General features: G+C 45.4%; 1 protein-coding gene across 3 annotated transcripts in view; it reads right to left on the bottom strand.

Annotated features, from left to right (window-relative positions):
• The window catches only part of LOC146784010 (2'-5'-oligoadenylate synthase 1-like), a 323,524-nt gene that overhangs the window by 219,580 nt on the left and 82,034 nt on the right, over positions 1 to 21,910 (bottom strand). For all 3 annotated transcript variants that reach the window (XM_085633235.1, XM_085633233.1, XM_085633234.1), the window contains exon 3: positions 10,561 to 10,843. In XM_085633235.1, coding sequence (XP_085489361.1) covers positions 10,561 to 10,843 — 283 coding nt within the window. The remainder of the gene's footprint in view (positions 1 to 10,560; positions 10,844 to 21,910) is intronic.

Here is a 21,910-nt window from a genome sequence, read left to right as displayed (position 1 = left end):
CACCCATCACGTAAAGCCAGCAAGAAAGAACATATCTGGTAGACCGTCGGGAGGTCAGCTGACGCTAGTTTCTACAAAGATTGCTAGGAAAATAGAATCCCTTGAACTTGAATGTAAGTTGGTGCTAGGTAGCAGAGTGTTGACATTGAATAATAATCCACGTTATGAAGGTCTATGTATCGTCAATGTGTATATCCAGAAGGGAAAAGGAAAAGATTATAAGGTATACCTGGAAAGCTTAAAAAAGAATCTGGAGGGCCTATGCGATACCTACCTGAGAGATGTGCTTTTGATTTTGGGTGATTTTAATCACAGACTAAACCCCTTAAAACAGACTCATGGTCCAGAGATTTGTTAAGAGCCTACAATATAGAGACAGCTAAGTTCCCCAGCAGCGACATTTCACCCCAAGATGTGGCACTTGGACAATTGTTGGGCTCTTTAGGTCTGGTGTGTGTAATGGAAGAAAGGATGCGGATAGACCTGCTAAGCGCACTTTTACAATAGGGCAGCAAATGTGTCCGATAGACTATGTGTTTATACAGGCTTGGAGCTTTGGACTAGTCAAACACTTTGAAGTAGCAAGGGTTGAAGGTAGTGATCCTTACCCACTACTGATGAAATTATAAGCAAAAAGGGCTCCTCAGAGACAAAGAGCCATACAAGTACAGGTAGAATACCCAAAGCGACTTGCAACTCGTATCACAGAAGAACATATTAAAAAACGTGCAGTCCAGTTCACATTCACATTAGAAAAATTGCCACCAGAGGAGGATATTAGCTGGTATCAATATATAATAAGACAATTGGTAGAATGTCTCAGGATAAAAATTAAATGTGGTAAACCTGGGATAGCAAGTAAGGAAAAACTACACGCTAATAACAAGCCTTGGTTCGACGAGGATTGTCGCAAAGTAAAAGCCAGCATTAGGCAAAAGGAAAGAAGCCTAAGAGGTAGACACAATGACGAACTGTTACTTAGCCTTCAGAAAGTAAGGACAAAATATAAAACAATTATTAGAGATAAAAAAAGAGCTTATAAGGACAGATGCTGGGTGAAGTCACTTGAGGTAACCGAACAAATAAATGTGAAAGGCTTTTGTAAACTAGTACAAGAGAGCACTGGTAAAGTATTAGGGTCTTTGCAGTGCTCGGTGCCAGAGGATAAGTGGGTGGATTATCTGGAGGAAATGTATGGGAAGTGGCCAAGGATGGAGGATATAAATACCATCGCATGGCCAGGTGTAAGGGAAGAAGTAAAAGAGCACGTCTCCCCCAGCCACATTAGAAGTATAATATCCAGGTTAAACTTAACTCGAGCCGCCGGTCCAGATAATCTGCCGGCTGTGATTATAAAAACGAACCCAGAGTGGTGGTCAGAGTTCTTTTCAAATATGTTCCAGGGGATCCTTAAAACAGGGGCCATGCCAGATAGTTGGAAAGGGGCAATTGTAAGACCTATACATAAAAAAGGCGATGTAAATTGCCCTAAAAACGATCGTTTAGTAAATCTCCTGGACATAGGTGAAAAAGTATTTGCTAAAGTAATCCTGGGACTACTCAAGGACTGGACAGAGGAAAAACAGATAGTGCCACCAGAACAGGGAGGGTTTAAAGAGGGACATTCGACGGTTGATCACTGTTTCGCTCTCTGGTCCATCACGTGGAAGTTGATCGAGCAGAGGGGCAATTTGTTCTGCTGCTTTGTGGACTTCCGCGCAGCTTTCGATCTGGTGAACAGGGAGCAGCTTTGGTCAACCTTGTTAGGGTATAATATTCAAGGCGATCTATTGGCCTTGATCCAAGCCCTGCATACTAAAAATTGGGCCCAGATAATCTTGGATGAGAATGGAGGATTGTCCAGGAGGATACAGATTGGTAATGGGCTAAGACATGGGTGCGTACTTCCCCCTTGCTTTTTTCCCCGTTTATAACTGACCTGCCCCTAAAATTAAGAAAGGTTAGAGGGCCCAGCCCGAAACTAGGAGGAAACCATATCTCCTGTTTATTATATGCAGATGATCTGGTTATTATGGATCAGACGGAGACTGGTCTGCAAAGAATATTAAACATGTTTAAAGAATACTGCCAAATTAAAAAATTAATTGTGAACATGGAGAAGACCAAAATCCTTTGTTTGGGAAGAAGAAAAACAAAGTTCTCCTGGTATCTGGGCACAGAGATGCTGGAAAAAGTAACAGAATACAGATATCTGGGGATGTGGTTCGCGAGTAGCCTTCAATGGTATACCCATCTTGATGCATTAAAAATGAGTGCATCGGTTTCTCTGAAGGGATTAAAAAGATTTAATAGTGTATATGGAGGAATGTCCAATAGACCGGTTTTAAAGGCCTATCAAGCAATGGTCCCTCCACAATTCTTGTATGGTGCAGAGGTACTCTATTTAAGTGGCAAAAATGGATGGGACAAAGAGGAGGGAAATATCCTTAAATGCTTGTTCTCACTGCCTAGATCGTCTATGGTACAGGCAGCAAGATTAGAATTGGGAATCACTTCATGGGGTATAACAGCCTGCATGGCTTTAATACGTTTCTGGCAGCGGCTAGGTTTAGGTGAGGACCAAATAATCTCACAGTGGTGTAAAAATGAAATTGCCAACAGTGAGCTGACCTGGGCAAAAGAGACTAGAGCCTCAATTAATAAAGCGTATGGTGTGTTAAAGCTAAAGTTGTGCCCTCAGTCCCTCGAACTAAAGATAGATAAGAAAGATCTTAGGATTCTGGGAATAGAAGTGTCTCAAACCCTTGATCAAGAGTACGTATCACGGAAAAGCTCATTTTCCCATATGGCCCCAGCATGGAAAAATGATTTACATTACCCCAATATCAACAGGCTACCTAGCTGCCAGCTAAGGCGTGAAGTGCTAAGACTGGGAATTGGGATAAATCCTTGTTACGTGAATAAAGGGGTAAAAAACTTTATGATAAACAGCAATGGAAAATGCACCTGCACTTTAGGTACTACTTGTGATATTCTACATATTTTACTAGATTGCTGGAGGATGTTAGATATAGGAAGAGAGATTTTAGGCCTGATTTTTAAAAAATACGATATTAAAAATAGGATGCAAGCTGTAAACCTCTTAGTGGGAATAATGAATTTAGATATAACCTGAGCCATTGGGAAATATCTAAATAAAGTTAAAGAGTCCCTTAAATGTAAAGAGTATTGATGTAATATAGATCTTTTAAGCGACAGGGAGAATGAGGTATCTATGGATAGAAGTATGGTGTAAGACATACTTGAAGGTCGATGTGCCTCAAAAAAGGAATAGCTTGTTTTAAAAAAAAAATGATTCTGATATGCTTATTTTATTGAATGATATGCTGCTTAGTGTATACTTTTATGGTTGTAAAAAAACGAATAAAGTTTTATTGACTGACTGACTGACAAACTCCAGACTTAGGGTAAAAGCAGAGAAGACTAATGAACCCCCGATGATAAGATAAGGTTTGTGTTGATCAACATTAAGGGGCTGCAGGTGCACAGTCACTATGTAACGTATGACGTTAATTCGTTGATTTGCATTACTTTGTGGCATTCCCCTTTTGAAATTGTATAGGAAAGAGACCCAGTCCTTCATCTGTGTTTCCATTCAGACAGCACTTTCATTCCTTGAAGGCACCCTCTGGCTCTACTGTGTCCTTCCAACATTACCTGGAATGATACATTCTTTATTTCCAGAGTGCTCTTTGTTCATGGGTGAATCCTAACACATCATAGCCAGGATCACTGGAGTTATGCGATTGTGTGTCTGTGATGTTGTTCCCATAATTATAAATTGCTGCATTTGCCACATAATCAATCATATGGTGCATAATCTGCAGATTTTAATGTAAACAATGTTGTTTCTAGCTCAGACAATTCAAAGGTTACTGAAAATGCAGCAACACAGGTTGCTGCGCAGTAGAAGGCAGATTGCGAAGGCTGACTGGTCACCTTTCTGTTGCTTATAGCTATATTTGGGTGTTACACTGGTAGTAATGAGGTGCAGCCTAAGCCAAGGCAATGTTAACAAGTACAACAAGCATTTGCAATGCAATAGGTCTCGCATTTACGCGAGTTTAAGCTATTGGCATTGTAAATGACACTGCCTTTTATTTAAGTTTTAAAAAAGAAAACAAAAATAAAAGGCATTGTTATTTGTAATGTGAATAGCTCAAACTTGCGTAAATGCGAGACCTATTGCATTGCAAATGCTTGTTCTGCAAATGTAGAGGGGAGTAGAATTACGTGGTGTCAAGTAGAGTGGAAATATGCAGAGTGAAATTATGATGTGTGGGGTGAAATTATGTGGCATGAAAGTATGTTGAGTGGCTTGGAACTGTGTGGCATGGAGCTGAATTGTGAGATGTGGAATTGATTGGCGTGGTGTGGCATAGACTGCAATTGTATGGAAATGAATTATGTTACCTGGAGTTAAATTATGTGGCATGGTGTGGAATTAAGGGATGTGGTGTGGAATTAGTTGGCATGGCGTGGAGTAGGATTATATGGTGTGGTGTGGAATTGTGTGGCATGGAATTGTGTGGCATGGAATTGTGTTGAGAGGAATGGGAGTATGTGTCATGGAATGGAGTGGAAATATGTGGCATGGAATGAAATTATGTGGTGGACTTGAATTATGTGCCGCTAAGTGGAATTATGTTATTGAGTGGATTCATTAATAGTGGAGTGGAATTATGTGGCATGGAATAACGTTCCATGGAGTGTAATTATGTGGTATGGCATGGAATTAATTGGTGTGGATTTGTGTGGTGTGGCCTAGAATTGTGGGGTGTTGAGGGAAATTGTGAGACATGGAATTGTGTGGCGTGGTATGCAATTGTGTGACATGGAGTGCAATTCTGCGGAGAGGAAGTATGGGGGTGGAGTGGAATTATGTGATGTGGTGTGGAATTATGGGGTGTGGTATGGAATTATGTGGCATGGAATTGTGTGCCATGGAATGGAATTATGTGGTGTGGATTTATGAGAAGTGGAGAGCACTTTATGTGGCATGGAATTATGTGGAGTGGAATTATTTTGCATTCACTGAGATAGACATGTTACTGTGTGGCGTGAACTACAATTATGTGACGTGGTGTGCAATTGTGTGGAGAGGAATTCAGGGCCGTGAAGTGGAATTATGTGACATGGTGTGAAATCAAGTGGTGTGGCATAGAATTAGGTGGCAAGGAGTGGAATTATGCTCCGTGGATTAGAATTATGAGATGTGACATGGAATGGTCTGGCATGGAATTGTGTGGTGTGGAATTGTGTGGTGTGAAATTATGTTGGTTTGGGGAGATTAAATTTAGGTGGTACAGTGTGGTACAATGTGGAATTATGTGGTATGGAGTGGAATTATGTCTCATGGAGTGGAATTATGTAGCATGATGTGGAGTCATGTGATGTTGCATGGAGTGAAATTATGTGGGATGGAGTTGAATTGTGTCGCATGGAATTGTGGTGTGTTGACTAGTGGAATTATGTGGTGTAGAGTAGAATTAGGTGGCGTGAAATTATGTGGAGAAGAATTGTGTTGCATGGAATTGTTTGGCATGGTATTGTGCGGCATTGAGAGGATTGGAATTATGCGACATGGAGTGGAATTATGTGGCTTGGATTGGAAATATGAGGGTGGAGTGCACTTAGGTGGCATGGAGTTGAATTGTGTGGTGCAGAATTGTGTTGCATGGAGTGTAATTGTGTTGACTGGAGTGGAATTGTGCAACGTGGAATTGTGTGATGTGGAGTGCAATTGGGTGACATGGAGTGTCACTGAGTGGAGTGGAAATCATATAGCATGGAGTGGAATTATGTGACATGGTAATGATTTGTGTGGTGTTGAGTGGAATTACGTGCCGTGGAGTTATGTGGCATGGACCCGAATTATGTTGATTTGAATTGTGTGGCATGGCATTACATGCCATGGATTGGATTTAAGTGGCGCAGAATTATTTGGCATGGAATTGTGTGGTGTGAAATTGTATGGCGTGCAATTGTGTGCCATGGAGTGAAATTTTGAGACATGGAATTGTGAGGAGTGCCACTGTGTGACATGGAGTGCAATTGTGTGGAGTGGGTTAAGTGATGTGGAGTGGAATTATGTGACGTGGTGTGGAATTATGTGGTGTGGAGTGAAAGTGTGTGGCATATAGTAGAATTATGTGGCATGGATTTATGTGATGTGCAATTGTGTCGCATGGCAAGGAATTGAGTTGAGTGGAAATATGTTGAGCTGAATTATGTGGCACGAAAGGGAAGAGGCATTATGTGACACAGAGTGGAATTGTGTTGTAGGGAGTGAAATTATGTGGCATAGTATGTGGCATGATGTGGAATTATATGTTGTGCACTGAAGTGGAATTATGTGGTATGGAGTAGAATTATGTGGCATGGAATTGTGTGAGTGGACATTTGTGGCATGAGTGGAATTATGAGATGTGGAATTGTGTGGCATGGAACTGCGAGGCCTTGAGTGGTGTGGAATTATGTGGCATGGGGTGAAATTATGTGGTATGTAGTGGATTGAAAATAGGTGGAGTGGAATTATGTGACTTGGAGGGGTAATATATGGCATGAAATTATGTGGTGTGGAGTTTAATTACGTTGCGTGGAACTTGGTTGCGTGGGATTCTGTGGCGTGGAGTCGAATTGTGAGACATGGAATTGTGCAGCATGGAGAGCAATTGTGTGGCATGAAGGGCAGATGTGTAACTTGGAGTGCAATTGTGTGATGTGGAATGCCATTGTGTGGAGTGGAGTCATGTTGGGAGGAGTGGAATTATGTTACACTTTGTTGAATTATGTGGTGTTCTGTCAAATTATGTGGCATGATGTGGAGTGGCATTATGTGATGTGGAGTAGAATTATGTGACATAGAATTGTGTAGCATGGCGTGGAATTGTGTTGCATTGAGTGGTGTAAAGTTATGTGGCATATAATAAAGCATAATTATGTATAGAGGATTTGAGCTCACTGATGGATTGTTATTCAGCTGCTCACTGCATACATCTATTGTAATCAATTGCTCTTAAATGCACATCGGAGGTCAGCGAAATTAATTTAAACCGCCTTCCTTTTCTTAAGTCATGGAAACAGCTGTATTTGTGTTCATATTTTTCAAAAATGTCTGTAATTCATTTCAAACAAACAACGTTTTCGGCAAAACTCACACACGCTGGCGACTGTTTTTTCAGGAACATATATTTCCCGAGAGATATTTACCCACGCGTGTAAAAGCGTGAAAGTGAGGGTTTCAGAATATTGCTGGTACGGATTACTCGAAACATGCATTTCAAACTCAAACTACAGCAGCAATTTGTCAGAATTACTCTCTTCCCCGTTCCTCCAGACAAGATGCGTCATCGTGCATCTTACGTCTCAATGTGCATGGGGCAGTTCTCTGGTTCACACGCCACCAGTTTATCAACTGAAGCAGCAACCAGTGCCTGTGCGCTTATCCCCAACGCCATTTCAGGAACAAGGCACTTGCGGGATCCGTAGATGTGCTTAATGAAAGAAACGCTAACAAGCAAACATTGGCATAGGTACTGAAGATAGCTCCAACCCCTACCCCACCTAGTTTAAAATAGCCCCCCCTTAAAGTGTGTATGTAATAGCGCCCCTGACAGCAGATGCAGTGTTTTAAACTTTGATTGGAGAGCTCTGGGGCCAGCATGCATTGGCACGGTGTGATGGTCACTCGTAAAGAAGAACCCACGCGTGCCGGCAGGAACGCCAGTGTAATTAGTGTTGTCAGAGGGAGAACACGTGGAAAGTATGCGGCCAGGAAAGTGTGAGAATGAGCCGGTTAAAGCAGGGGGAGAGGCAGAGAGGAGTAGGTGTTTTTAGCGAGATGGAGAGGGAGGGAACACGGAGAGCTGTGAATGCAAAGAAAGATGTAGCGGTGAGAAAAGGAAGGGTGTAAAAGAGGAAGGTATTTCACGGGTTGCTGATAGCAGGGAGAACGGATAAAGGCAGAGGAGGAGTGAAAGAGGTGAAGCTGGCGAAAGATGAGGAGGGAGCGGGGTGTATGCTCAGAGCTTTGTCATAATGTGTGCTATTAAACGCTGCAGGGTGGCACGACTTGATGGGCAGTGCTCACGAGAGCACACCGACACCCAAACACATGGCATGTGACTTGTGTCGGTTTGTACAGATTTCTATCTGATTTTCGTAGTGTTTAGCATTATTGGGGCCCCATAGGTCATTTAAGTGCCTGCTGCTTGTTTCCTCTGACAGACGGTCACTTGAGAGCAATGTATCGGAGTTCGGAGCTGATCGACCCGATGTGTTCTCGGCTCAGAGGGGAAACAGCAATTAAGGAGGATGTCTCTGTCTCCCTTCACGCCCAGGGAGGAGGGAGATGCGAGCAGAGCATCAAAGGGCTGGGTGAGAAGGGAGGGGGGAATGCAAGGGTCAAAGTGGCGAAAGTGAAAGTAATCGAGCAGAGCATCAAAGGACTGGGTGAGAAGGGAGGGGGGAATGCAATTAGCAGAGGAGCAGCTGTGCACGTGCATGTGATCTCGTGCACTCAAGGTTCAGGCCAGCCAAAATACTGTGGGTAGCACTTTGAAAATCCCACATATAAAATGTCTCTTCGAGCCTTTGGCTCGCGAGACCTAAAAATGAGAAAATGATTAAGTCAGTCAGTAATAACTTCATTTCGGTCAATTTGATCTTAAAAGTACAACTAAAATTGCATATAATTCATTTACTTTAAAAAGATATATTTAAAACTAAGAGCAAGATTGGGTACATACAATAAAACGATTAGATAAAACATACGTAAGTATGGCCTGACACAAGTTTATACATAAGTATGGCCTAGCACAAATTTATGGAACGATCTATTCAGGCTGCTTCACCAGGATGGCAGTCGGGTCAAATGTAGCAGTAAATTAATCGAGGATGGAGACAGTACTAGCATTTAAAAGTGCATTGTGCAAATTAAATAAATAAGTAACAGGTCCATTTTTCAAAGCATGATCATAGTTATTAAATACAGATTCTCAAGTACAACCAGCCAATATACAGTGGATCCAAGAGGTTAGTATGGTGCATCAATACAAATATTTTCAATTAAGCAGTGATGATGAGAGACCCTTGAAGGAACCCCCTTTCATTTGTGCAGAGCTATGGGCCTTACTTATTGAGATGATTTTAAAAGTGCTCTGCGGATGCACCACATAGAAAATAAAAAGCCTGCCACTGAGTATACTATTGGGATACTAGAATCGTGTTTCAGTATCCTAAAAGCCTCACAGCAGTGCCTGGTACCTAGGTTTCTACAAATCTGTACCAACCATCGCTTTCTTGCTTTATGATAACCGGGGCAACTAAAAAACACATGGAGATCTGATTCTGTGGGGCAATCACATGCCGGGCACCTTGAAGTTTGTGAGTCCCTCCACGTATGTGTAAAAGAACGAAGTGGCAAAACCCCGTATCTAAATTGCAGATAAAGCTTTACTTGCAGTTGCTGGCTTGATGTCATTCAGTGCCAGCTCAAAGCTGTACCCATCCTTGATTTCTAAAAAGGCTACAGTCAGCTTGCCTGCTAAAGGGTTGCTTTGGAGTTGGGCTAGTTTAAACTCCCCATAGCAATCCCTTAGTATTTTCCTAGGGATTGAGGCACAGGCAACCTCCGGGTCACCACAGAGTTCGCCCCGACCCAGACTGACGTGTGTCGAATGTGCGAAAGCCATGGTAATTTGCCTGCCCCCGGTAGACTCATCACCTCTTAGTTCTTCCCTATATTCTACAAGTTCTGGGTAACCCACAGGCGCCGCCAGTTTAGAAGGGGTATGAGCGGCGTGAGAGTGGTACTCTGTGGAAGGTTAAACTGTTGCCTGAGGAAGGTGTTTTCTGTCTGTGTGAGGCTCTCATAACTACGATTATCCCATAATTCTGCACCGTACAATGCCCCACCCCTGGCTTGGACCTTATATATTTCAATAGCAGGACTCACAGGTTTGTGCATACAGTTTCGAAAGACCTTCATTAGGCCCCCTGAAGATTGCGCCAATTTTAGGGTTGATTTTTTGATTTGGGCCCCCAAGGCCATGGACTCTGTAATGGTGATGCAGAGATAGTCAAAAGAGGATACTCTCTCTGGGGGTTTGCCATTTAGAGATGGATTTGGTCGGGTACTTTTGGTAGTGTTAAACGCCATAAATGTGTTTTTTTTAAGGTTGATTTCGAGTCCTCTTTCCCTAAAAAACGCGTCAAATCTATTTAGTACCCTCTGTATCCCCATGGGTGATTTAGATACCAGTAGGGTATCATCAGCAAACATCATTGCTGGGATTTTGGTATAGGTACGTTGGAACCCCCGTCTCATGGAGGACTGCCCACAACTTTTCCCTTGGGACCAGGTCGAATGGAGAAAATGATTAAGTAATACAAAACGTGCCGCATTCAGCTGCAAAATTTGCCTTTCCTTTCCGCATTATTTAGTCAACACTGCTGCATAATCTGACCATAGCTCAGTTGCAAGGGTTAATAGAAATTCTGAATTCAGCTTTCTGGAGCAAGATCTACTTTACTCACCAAGAGCATTATAGGCTGGGAGGACATCGAAGTCAATAAATTCTGCCACTGTTTTTGATCGCAGCTGGAAGCTGAGGACACGGGGGTTATCCCACTTGGTACGCTCAAAGATGACTTCAAACCTTTCCTGCTTCCGACATTCTTCCAGCTTCTTCTGAATTTCTTCAATTATCTCCTTCCGTTTGCTCTCCTGATCAGAGTAGCTCTGAATGGAATTTGGGAAGACGACCAGATCGGCGTCTGAACCTTCTCGCAGTGCAGTGCCTTTTGCGGACGAGCCACCCTAAAGAATGAGGATATGAAGTAACAGAAAAGTATTTCAAGTCATTTGAAGAGGGAACAAAATGTATTTGATGTCAGAGACAATTGCATATATCTGCAAATTATATTGGGTCTGTTCTAGTCAAGATACTAGGATATGGAATGGAAAACATACACTCTGGGGCATTTCCTCAGATGTCAATATAGGCTTTAATCCCTATTGCCATTTCAGAAAAACTCATCCATGAGCCCTGCATTTCCTTTTAATATGCTAATTTCTTATCTTTGATTTTAAAGTTTCAACATCTGGAACATCTGGAATCTGCTGTTCTAGTTCTGCTGTTCCATTTTTAGTTCTGGCAGATTTAAGTGTGTTGCAGACACACGACTTCCAAAAATTCATCCTAAACATATTTACTTATAGACGTACATATAGGGGCTTTCGATCAATCTTAATTCTGGATATTGAGATCAGAAGATAGTCTCCAATTATGAAATGTTTTTTTAAAATTATGAAATGTTTTTTTTAAATTATTTTTACTAAACAAGTGGTCAGTTCACGTGAGAGAAAGCATTCTTGTAGATGGATATGGCATTTGGTCATGGAGAGGTACAACATCCATAAAATGCAAACAGTAATAGGTTTAGCACAGTTCGCATAGGTATAATTGTAGATACATGCAAGAATTTTCTTTGTAAATCCCCATTCTGACCTTAGACCCTCCCAGAGCCGGTGTTCATATTCTCCTGTGCTTGCCCCATTTGCCCCAAACTTTCTCGAATTTTGTAAGGCAGCCCCGACTCTGATAAATCACCCGCTCTGCCTGCTGACACCAGTCCATGTCGTTTTCCCAGTCTTGAACGCTTGGAGGTCTGCCAGCACCCCATGTCTTTGCGATGTTTCTTTTTGCCACTCCGACCGCCAGCATTAGCCAAACCATTGAGTACTTGGGCCAAGTATCCTACCCTGTTATACAAAGTATATGCCATCTGGCCTCTATCGGGACCACAAGACCCACAACTCTGACCATGATCCGTACCCCCCAACCCCCAGTACCGCTGACTTACATGGCATTCAAAGAGAATATGAAAAAAGGAACCTACCATACCACATCCCCTAGCACAGAGGACCATATCACAGCGATCCCGACGGTGTAACACGGACCTAGAATAATAGGATCTGTGTAGTATCCGAAGTTGTATTAGACGGAAGCAAGCTCTTCTGGCTATTTCTCTGAGGCTCTGAAGTGCCTACACGCAATCATCATCCTCACTAAGGCCGACATCTCCTTCCCACGGCTCCTGCAGTAATCTCAATAGGTCAGGGGAGTTGTTCATTATTTCCTTAGAATTCAGGGAGATCGCCTGAGCCGGCATATGGTCTAGTAGCAAACGATCTTCATGTGGGGTGAATTCCAGCAATCGGTCCCACTCCGACAAGTGACACTGCAACGCATGCCCCAACTGCAAGTATCTGTATCTTTCCAAGGCCCCCATTTCGTATTTCCTGTGCAGGTCATCAGATGGCAATAGCGTGCTCCTCCTCCAAATGACAAAGAGATAGTCCATTCCAATCAGTCTCTATTTATGTAAGCCTTCCAAGTTCCCACCTCCTGCAGTAGCTCACTGTCCTACAATGGGGTCTTGTCTGTCAGCCTGCCCTCCCAGCCCAGGTGTTTAGTGGTTACTTGCCACGCTTAACTGCGATCTGGTTTTTATTGTACAAGATTAAGGGGTAGCCGCAGCTTCACAGTCTACCCGATAGGCCGGGTCCGCTATATCCCCACACACCCATTCATTAACCACGCCGACTGTGCTACTCAATAATAGGCGCGGACATCTGGGATTGCCAACCCCCCATTGAACATACCCCCTATGCAGCTTCCCGAGGGAGATCTGCGAGCTGACCCCATTACACAAAAGGGTACGGATTTTGCCGCTTACCCTACAGAAAAAGTCAGGTAGCACCCTGTATGGGGTGCTTTGGAGGACATACAGCAGACGGGGGAGGGCCATCATCTTAAACAGCATGGCCATTCACATTAGGGGCACTGGCAGTTTCTTACAGTGTGCCACATCTTCCTTAAGACACTCTAGTTGAGGAAACAAGTTTTTTTGCAAAAATTCATTGGAGTCTCTGGTCACATAGATGGCTAAGTACTGGAAGCCTTGTGTTGCCACTGGGGCCACACATGTGGATGGCAGGACCAGTCGCCCCCTGGTCAGTGGGGAAAATAAGAGACTTGTCCCAGTTGATCTGGTAGCCAGAGTAACTCTTAAAGAGTTGGAAGATATATAGGAGTCTTCCTACTGTCAAACGCCGTTGTGCTGTGTACAAAAGAATGTTATCAGCATACAGGGAGATCCGTTCCTCCCACATGCCATACCCCTGGACTACCCGAACCAGAGGGTCCTGTTGGATCCATGCCACCAGTGGTTCCAGTGCCAGGGAAAAGATCATCGGGGATAGGGGCCAGCCCTGCCTAGTGCCCTTGCGAAGGGGGAGGAGCAAGACAGTACACTATTAACTTGCACCATCGCTAGTGGGTTTTGATACAGGAGTCTAATCCTGGAGCAAAACTTAGGACGGAATCCGAGTCTGGCCAGGGCTGCAAATTGGTATGGCCTTTCTATACTTTCAAAGGCCATTTGTGTGTCCAGGGAAAGTATAACGGGAGCCTCAGCCTGAGGGGCTGCGGTCATGTGCAGTACCCATAAAGGCACCTCAGATTAAGTCTGGTGCCCCTGTTGGCATAAAATTCTGATTGGTCCAGATGGGCCACCATGGTTATCACCGCCACAAGTCTGTTGGCCAAAGCCTTCGCCAGGACCTTGGCCTCTAAATTCAGGAGAGATATCAGCCTACAAGAATTACAGGCTGTGGGTGGTTTACCTTATTTTTGAAGGACCATGATAATGGCCATTCTCTGATCTACTGGTAGGGAACCCTTCTGCCTGGCTAATTGGAACATGTCAAGCATATACGGCACCATTTGATCGGCTACACATTTGTAGAGATCCATTAGGAGCTGGCGTCTTGCCAGACTGTACTCCATGAATTGCCCCATCTATCTCTTCGATTGTCAGATCCTCCTCTAGCGTGTCCCTATTTTCTGGGGATAGTTCTCGGGAGGAAGAGGTCTTTTAGGAGTTCAGCACAGTTGGGGCCAAAGCGGGTAGTCATAGAAGTGTGTGTGTGATCACAATATGTCGCAAAGGCATCCGCTATGTCCTTTCCAGTGGTATGAGTCGCCCCTCTTTTCTAACCAGGCAATAAGCTTGTTGGATTTATCGCCTATATTGTACAATTGTCTCTAGGGTGGGCAGTGCATGTGCCCGGGCAGCGTTCTGCGCTAGGTCTCTCAGCTCCTGTTCTCGGAGCCGGAGTCGATGGCACAATTGAGTGTGCGGCCCCTCCCCCCTCATTATCTCCAATTCCAAGGCAGTGATCTCCCCCTACAGTTTATCATGTTTGATAACCTATTCCATTTTCTTTGCTCCTATGAGTGCCTGAGCTTGTCCGTGCAGCACCGTCTCAAAGGCCTCCCAAAATGTGCAGGCTGAGTTGACTGACCCCACATTCTCCTAAAAATATTGATCTGTTCGCTCTCTTATTTTGTCTTGGAGTACCCTATCTTTTAAGTGCCAAGAAGCTATCCTTGGGGGCAATACTGAATCCCTGACAGGACCTGAAAAGGGAGCCACCACCGGGAAGTGGTAAAAAATGCTGCATACCAAATGATGCAGGTCATGGAACTGTCCCCCGTTCATAGTATGAATGAATATGTAATCTAATCGGGAGAGTCGCTCCCACACGAAAGAGGCGGCCATGGAGTACCCGATTTGTACCTCTATTATCTGGTTGCACAATGTGCCCATGCCTACGCTTGGTATCACCCTGATGCCAGGATTCCGTTTCTTCGCCCGGAGGCTGATTTCGTGCTTCCGGATCGCTTGGCCACGGTATTACCCAGGGGAGTACCTAGAAGCCCAGTTGACATTCAAACGGTGTCTACCACTAGCTGGGCTTGGAATAAGTTGCTACGCTATATGGATCAGCCCATGTTATACTCCACTTCTCTACCGTTACCTAACGAGAGATGGCTCCTGATCACTGGTGAGAAACTCATGCAACGCACTTTGACGAAATTTGACCTCTCCAAGGTTGGGGATTTATACCCAGGCGGGCACATATTCTCTATAACGGAGGATGCTAGATTAGGTGATGCTACCTACATGGACAAATTCATCCTCAACCGGCTTTATTTTGCAGTCAGGGCGGGGATTAGGGGATTCCCTCTCGAGCCTGATTCTTTCGAGCCACTTTCTCTCCTCATCGACAAAGAGACAGGGGCGCACCTCATTTCTAAGTTGTACAAGCTCTGCGCAGCGCAGGTCCCCTGTTCAGATGACAAATTACGTGGGGCATGGGAGGCTGACTTGGATAGGCCCATCACAGATGAACAGTGGTCAGTCTGCTCCAAGGTCCCCAACAAGTTATCACTCAATAGCCGTCACAAGCTGCTGCAATATAAGTTTTTCCGCAGATGCTACATGACGCCGGCTAGGCTACACTCCATTGACCCCACGAGACCCCACACCTGTTGGAAATGTTCCTCCCCCACGCTGACTTTGCTCATATGACTTGGACCTGTCCGAGACTGCAGTCGTACTGGGCGCAGATACACAAGATCATGGGGGAGATGCCGGGGCTCGCCCTGGTTCCTACCCCGGAGGTGGCGCTGCTGGGATACACTGTTAGTGTGGCCCGTCCCAAAGATATATGGGGCACATACAGAACATATATCGCAAGCATGCCGGGTTCCTCCCCATCACACTCCAGCTCAGGAATTGTACCCACGGGGGTTGGGTAGGCTTGGTGGTGATGACTGGGTGTTCGGATGGACATTGGGATGGTCGAGGTGCGGCGGAGTTCCTCGCGTTGTGTATAGCTTAAGGGCGGCGCTGGGGAGCAGTAGTGTAGGATTTTCAGGGCGGAATTCTTGTGCAAGTGCGGGACATGGGGAGTTTTAGCACTGTATCGTTTGGACGCATGTAATCTGATGGCTTAGATTGCTGTACTAAAGGATATGATTGGGACACATGGAGTCAGGCTTCCAAATTGTTAGCGGACACAGGTGTATTGCTATTAAAATGTGATTTATGCACGCAGGATAACTGTACCATTGCTGAGATCTCTGTATTGCTTTGTTTCCAAAAAATAAATAAAGTTAAAAAAAAAAAAAAATCTAATCGGGAGAAGCTACCATACCTCGCTAACAGGTTTGTGTACTTGTTCGTGAGTTGGCGATACTCATGCCAGAGATCCACCAAACCCATGGAATCTATAAAGGATTTAAGAGGGCTCCCATCTGTGTCCCTTCCTCTGCTGCATACCCTAACTTTCACCGGATCCATCACGGCATTCATGTTCCCCACCCCCACCCCCCCAAGTATCAAAGTGCCCATCGGCAAATTGAAAAAGTAGTGTACCTAGTGCCAAGAGAGTTTCTGCCAAAAGTCTGGGTGGTGCATAAACTGAGCAGAGGTTGAGTTTGTGACCCTTCCAGAACCCCCTCTGGATGACAAATCTACCCAGGGGGTCATTCCACGTGTGTCCTGGTACATAGTGGACTGAAGACTTAGGAAGGATATCTGTGCTCCTGGAGTTGGAGGTGTAGCATGAATGTGACACCAGAGTCGAACCCCAGCGCTCCAGAGCTTTATAGTGGTTGCCAATCAAATGGGTTTCCTGTAATAGTTGGAGGTCTGGGGCTTACCTATGGATGTATTGCAATGCAAGGGTTCCCTTGATCTTGCTACCCAGGTCATTGACATTCCATGTCATAATTTTCAGATCTGATCTAGTGTGGGTCCCCATTTTGTGTTAAGGTGTAGGGCTTTCCCATTGCGTGCATAACCGTGTCTGTGATCCCTCCCCCCCCCCCCAGTGGTTTGTGGCCCTCCCCTTGTCGCTTTTTGTGACTGAGCAAATACACATTGCACCTTGTAGAACTTTGGAAACAAAACAGAACTATACTCCCCCATATAACTTCCCCCACCGTAGGCTCCAAAGCGCTCACCACACCAATTTGTAGCGCACCAATCACCCTAGTCATAACAACTAACACTTCAAGGGTGAGCCTGTATCACCAAGACACCCCAAGCTATCCATGGGCAGGTTATGAACCGTTTGTAGCAACAATGACTATGCCCCACAGCACTGACCCATGAATTGTAGAGTGTCCTCATCACCCCTCCTACCCATGAGTCATCTGGGACTATCATGTGTTTACAAAACTTTCCTTCAAAGCCTGATACTTTTAGCCAACATGAACATAGCCATCCCTTGTGCACAAAATCCAACCCCTATTACAGCAAAGGGTCAACCCTTTGTAATGGGTTCCTGATTGGAGACACTATAGATGCAACGTTCACAAGTCAGTACATAACCTAAGGTGGCCCCAAGCGCCAGCCAAGTGATATTCATGAAACAACCAGCAATGTCAATTATGATGTTTCTACTACATCACCCTCTGTGGGTTGCCCATGCTGTTGCTCAGATGGACCACCTCCCTGTCAACCCAGGGGGTGCCCCATCTTCTCCTCTCGGTGATTCCATCCTCCCTGGGTGCGCCAACCCTCTAGCCAGTCCCAAGCCTCCGGCGACATGGCGAAAAAACAGGATTTACCTTCCGACACTACTCGTAATTTTGCCAGGTAGAGCATCATATACTTAAGTTCTTTAGCACGGAGTGCCTTTTTAACTTCATCGAAACTGCGCTGTTGGCACTGCGCCTGTATCGAAAAATCCAGGAACAAACGCACTGTAGCATTCTCATATTTCACATACTCGCGGGTGAGGGCAGCCAAGTGTATGGCATCTCGATCATGGGGATTGAAAATCCTGGCGATGATAGTTCATGGGGGCGCCTCCGGATTTGATGGTGCTACTGGTGCCCTATGTGCACGCCCAACTGAGAAAAAGTTTCATAGGCGCTTGGGACAGAGGGTATTACTAATGAAATCCCCAAGAAAAAGGTCAACACTGGGCCTCTCCGTCCCATCAGAGACCCTGACCACCCTGATATTGTTACGTCGTGCCCTTCCCTCCTGGTCCTAGAGTCTGGCCGCCATTATATCCTGCTGTTTTGTGAGGCACCGGACTGGTCCTCCAACATGTGGGATGTAGTTTGCAATGTCCGAATATTTGACTCTGCTGTTGTAAGTTTCTCCGACATTTTCTTGAAGTCTGCTCGCAGTAAGTTAACATCCACTGTCACAGCATCAATTTTAGGTTCTAGAGTGCTCTTGATGTCATGGATTGCTGCCATATTGGATCCGAGAGAGGATTCTGCTGGTTCAGACGTTTCCGGGCCTAGTCCAGCCCCATCCAATTGTTTAGGTACGGCGTATTTATCCATTTTATTAGATTGTGCCGTAGTCGCCCCTTCGGTTTCACCATGGCCACAAGTAGCAAGCAACAACTGAGCAAGAACGGGGGAATAGCAAAAGTCCCAGTGGCAGAGCTTGTGTGGCTCGAAAGTACACTTCGTACACCGTGGCCATTTAACAGTGAGGGGCACAACGGCCAAACAGTGTCACTAATCCCAACAGAGGCCTCCAGAATTAAATGCAATCAACATATCTCCCTATTATCACAGGGCAGAACAACCCTAAAGCCCACCACTCACTCTGATCGGCATCGCAGACCCAGTTAGAGCCAACCCACCCAGCAATGGGCCAGCAGCCGTCTGAAGAGCAAATGCTCACCTCTCCCTGCTCCGGGGGCCGCCTATTCAATGCAACGCTTGGCCCACACCGCGTCCCCAACTCAGCAGTCCCCCATGCCCAGACTAGACAGCCTCCCCACTGTCTGCCTTGAATATTGCCAAAGGGAAGCCCGCAGTCCCCTTTGGGTGGACAGCGTTCTAATGCCCGCTGATATAACTCTAATTATCTCATGGCCCCACATCGTCCAGAGCCTCACCTTCAGCTCCAGTATCTCCCTCGAGCCAAAGCAGGCAGACGCTCAGGGAGCACTCTGTCTTCTCCGATCCTCACCCGCCTACAGTTCGACGCTCTCCCAGCCGCCATTGTGTTCTTATGTGCTCGGCCTCCGATGTGGCCTCCTCGTCCTGGGGCCCTGTCCTGATGCACACGGGACCAGGCACCTCTCCCAGGATCAGGGGGTCTCGCAGCCACTTCACACCCACTGCGCCATCTGTTGCCCTCTGTCACACAGCACTGCTCACTGCTGCTCCGAACCCTGCAGTCAGTGTGCTGCCGGTGGATGCAGCAAGTCACCACCGGGCCCGGATCTACCACCTCCCAGGCCCTGGCCACGAGCCTCCTCCGGGAACCGTTCACTCCTACGCAGGAACCATTCAGCTGGTCAGCAGCCCAAACGCATTCTCTGGGGCTGCGCCTCCCTCCACTGGCCGCCAGATCCAGCACCACAGTGAGAGTCTGAACTCTTGCTAGGCCGGCCCAGACTCCTGTGGCCCAGTCGGGACATGCTCCGCTGGCTACCAGTCTTTCCAAACGAAGCTGCCTGAGTCCGATTTCAGTCCTGCAGCTATCTCCCGGGACACCAGGCGCCCAGGAGAATCAGAACTGGTTATACAGGTGCCGATATGAGCGGATTGTGTAGCGGATGTTAGGGTTCAGTTCAGTTAGTGCCCAGGAGTGCTATCAGAATGCAACCATCTTGGCCAATTATGAAATGCTCAAAAGTCATGAGGGAACTGTCAACATCTGTCAGTATTACAGTGTGCCCCACAGAACAGGGATAGAAAAAGATAAAAAGTGGAAAAGAGTGAAAACTAAGGGAGAAAGGCAGAGAAGAAACATAAAAGAGATGGAAGAAAGAAGAAAGGAATGGGAAGGAGTAGGGAGAGAGTCACACATTGTGTTAATATGCAGAAGACTAGCATCCAAGCGAAGCAATATAATCTTGGCGGAGGCTAGGATGGAGTTTAAGAGGTTTGAAGGACTCAAAGTACCTGCCCTGATAGAACCAAATAGGGCTTGTATTCCTTTCTTTGTAAATCACATTGTAGTGAGTGAGATGGGCACCACGAATATAGGTGACCCTGGCCCACCAAGACTTGGTAGGCTGATTTTCAGCCAGCCAGAAGGTTTTTTACAGCGATTGTCAGAAATAGGTCCAACAATCTGCAGTCAACCTTATTAAGGGAGAGAACCCTAGCAGATGCTAATGCCCCTAAAATAACTGTCTGGAAGTCAAGATTGATTTAGGTTTAAAAGCTTATACAGAGACATAAATTTACCTTTTTCCAAAAAGGTTTAATCAGCATGCAGCTAGAAAAAACACACACACATATATATCTATATACCAAGTAAAGAAGAACTCCTTCCAGAAACCAGAGCCCTGGGGGAGGGGGGATTCCAGTAGAACCGCGCTCTCAGGCAAATAATTCAGGAAGCATTCAATCAGCACAAGCATTGAAAATGCAATAGGTCTCGTCTTTTATTAAGTTAAAGCCATTTGCTTTGCTATACAATACCATTAGCAAAGCAAATGGCTTTAAATTAACAAAATGCTTGTTTATATTACAGAGAATAGGTGCACCACATGCTGTGTAATAACCTTTTTTGTACTTGATAATGTTGAACTTCAAACTGTACGCCAATAATGAAAGACTTATGTGCCAGCATAACAGTCTGTTGCCTTCGCCGTTAACTCTGGTTCGTTGCCATGGGAACGTCCGGGATACATCTGTGCACAATTAATATTTTAGCACTCCTTCATTAGGTAAGGGGCACGGTCACAGTCAGTGGAAATACGACACAAAGGAAGCACAGCCTGTTCACTATGGCTATACAATGCTTTCACTTAACTTGCCCTGTGAGAGCACCATGTTGGGGGCTACCCTGGTGAAAACGTGCACACTGATACATATATTTACAGAGAATGCAGTGTAAAGCAGGGTACCAAGATGACTACATTATCATCGGGGACTTCATATCCCAGTTGTTCCAGGTCACTTTCCCTTCCACACCCCACTGCCTGGACTGCATCTCTGATGGTGTATGCCATCCGGCTGGTAGATTCAAACCTAGGACTGGAGTCTGGTTTCAGTCACTGCAAGGCCAACCAGTACCTCAAGTATAATATTAAAGCTGTTTATTCTGTAGTGTTGTTGTGCACAAGAATCGAGAAAGGCTGGTCTCCCTCCTTGTACTCTCTTTCACAGATGACAGATGTTACCTGCCGCAGGGAATCTAGCCACGGAAGAGAGGGAGGTGGAAAGCAGCTTATCTTCCAGCACTTATCCTGAAAGCATTACTTATAAACACATATAACTACTTTCCTATTATCATGAATATCCATCTTTTAATAGCAGGCTGCACCAACACACAGAGGCTAATTTGGCTGGTATTTAATATTCTCTTCAAGTTTCTTTGGGTCACAGATTAGTGTTGTGCAACACCTTGTATGATAAACACATTGTGGTGCGAAAACGTCGTCTTAACCATGCAGAGTGAAGCTAATGTAAATGGAGAGAAAATGCAAAGTGCTCATTTAAAAAAAAAAAAAAAAAAAGCTTGACTCACTAACATACTTACGTCAATAGCCTGCCCGGGTAAAATTCCTCTTCTGTTGGCCTCCTTGAGGTACACTTGTCAGCCCCGTTAAACAGGGAGAAAAGCTCTTTGCCGTCGAGTCCGCTCTCGCGAGGTCCACGCGACGCAAATAAAACACCGCGCTCCCGTCAGAGCGAGCGACGGGCTCCGGAGCGGCCGGTGCCCAGAGCAACGCACCAGCAGAGGGCGCTTGCTGGCCTCTCTCCCCTCACAATACTTTCTCACTCTTCGCCAAATAGACGGCAATGTTAAAATCTAAATACATTTACCGGCTGCTGTATCTTTTAAGTCACCGAATTTAAATAATAGATACACTTTCCCACCAAAATTTACACTTACCGGACACACCCACACAACGCATCTAAAAGAAACAAGCGCAGTACCGCATAGGCAGCCGCTTGTTTATTTTCGAATGGCGCTTTCACTTGAAGTGAAAGCGCGATGCGAAAGTAAACACGCGGCTGACTTTTCCAAAGCT

This window comes from Triturus cristatus, chromosome 11, assembly GCF_964204655.1.
Source record: "Triturus cristatus chromosome 11, aTriCri1.1, whole genome shotgun sequence".
Classification (NCBI taxonomy): Eukaryota; Metazoa; Chordata; class Amphibia; order Caudata; family Salamandridae; genus Triturus; species Triturus cristatus.
This window is presented reverse-complemented; position numbering and strand designations above follow the sequence as displayed.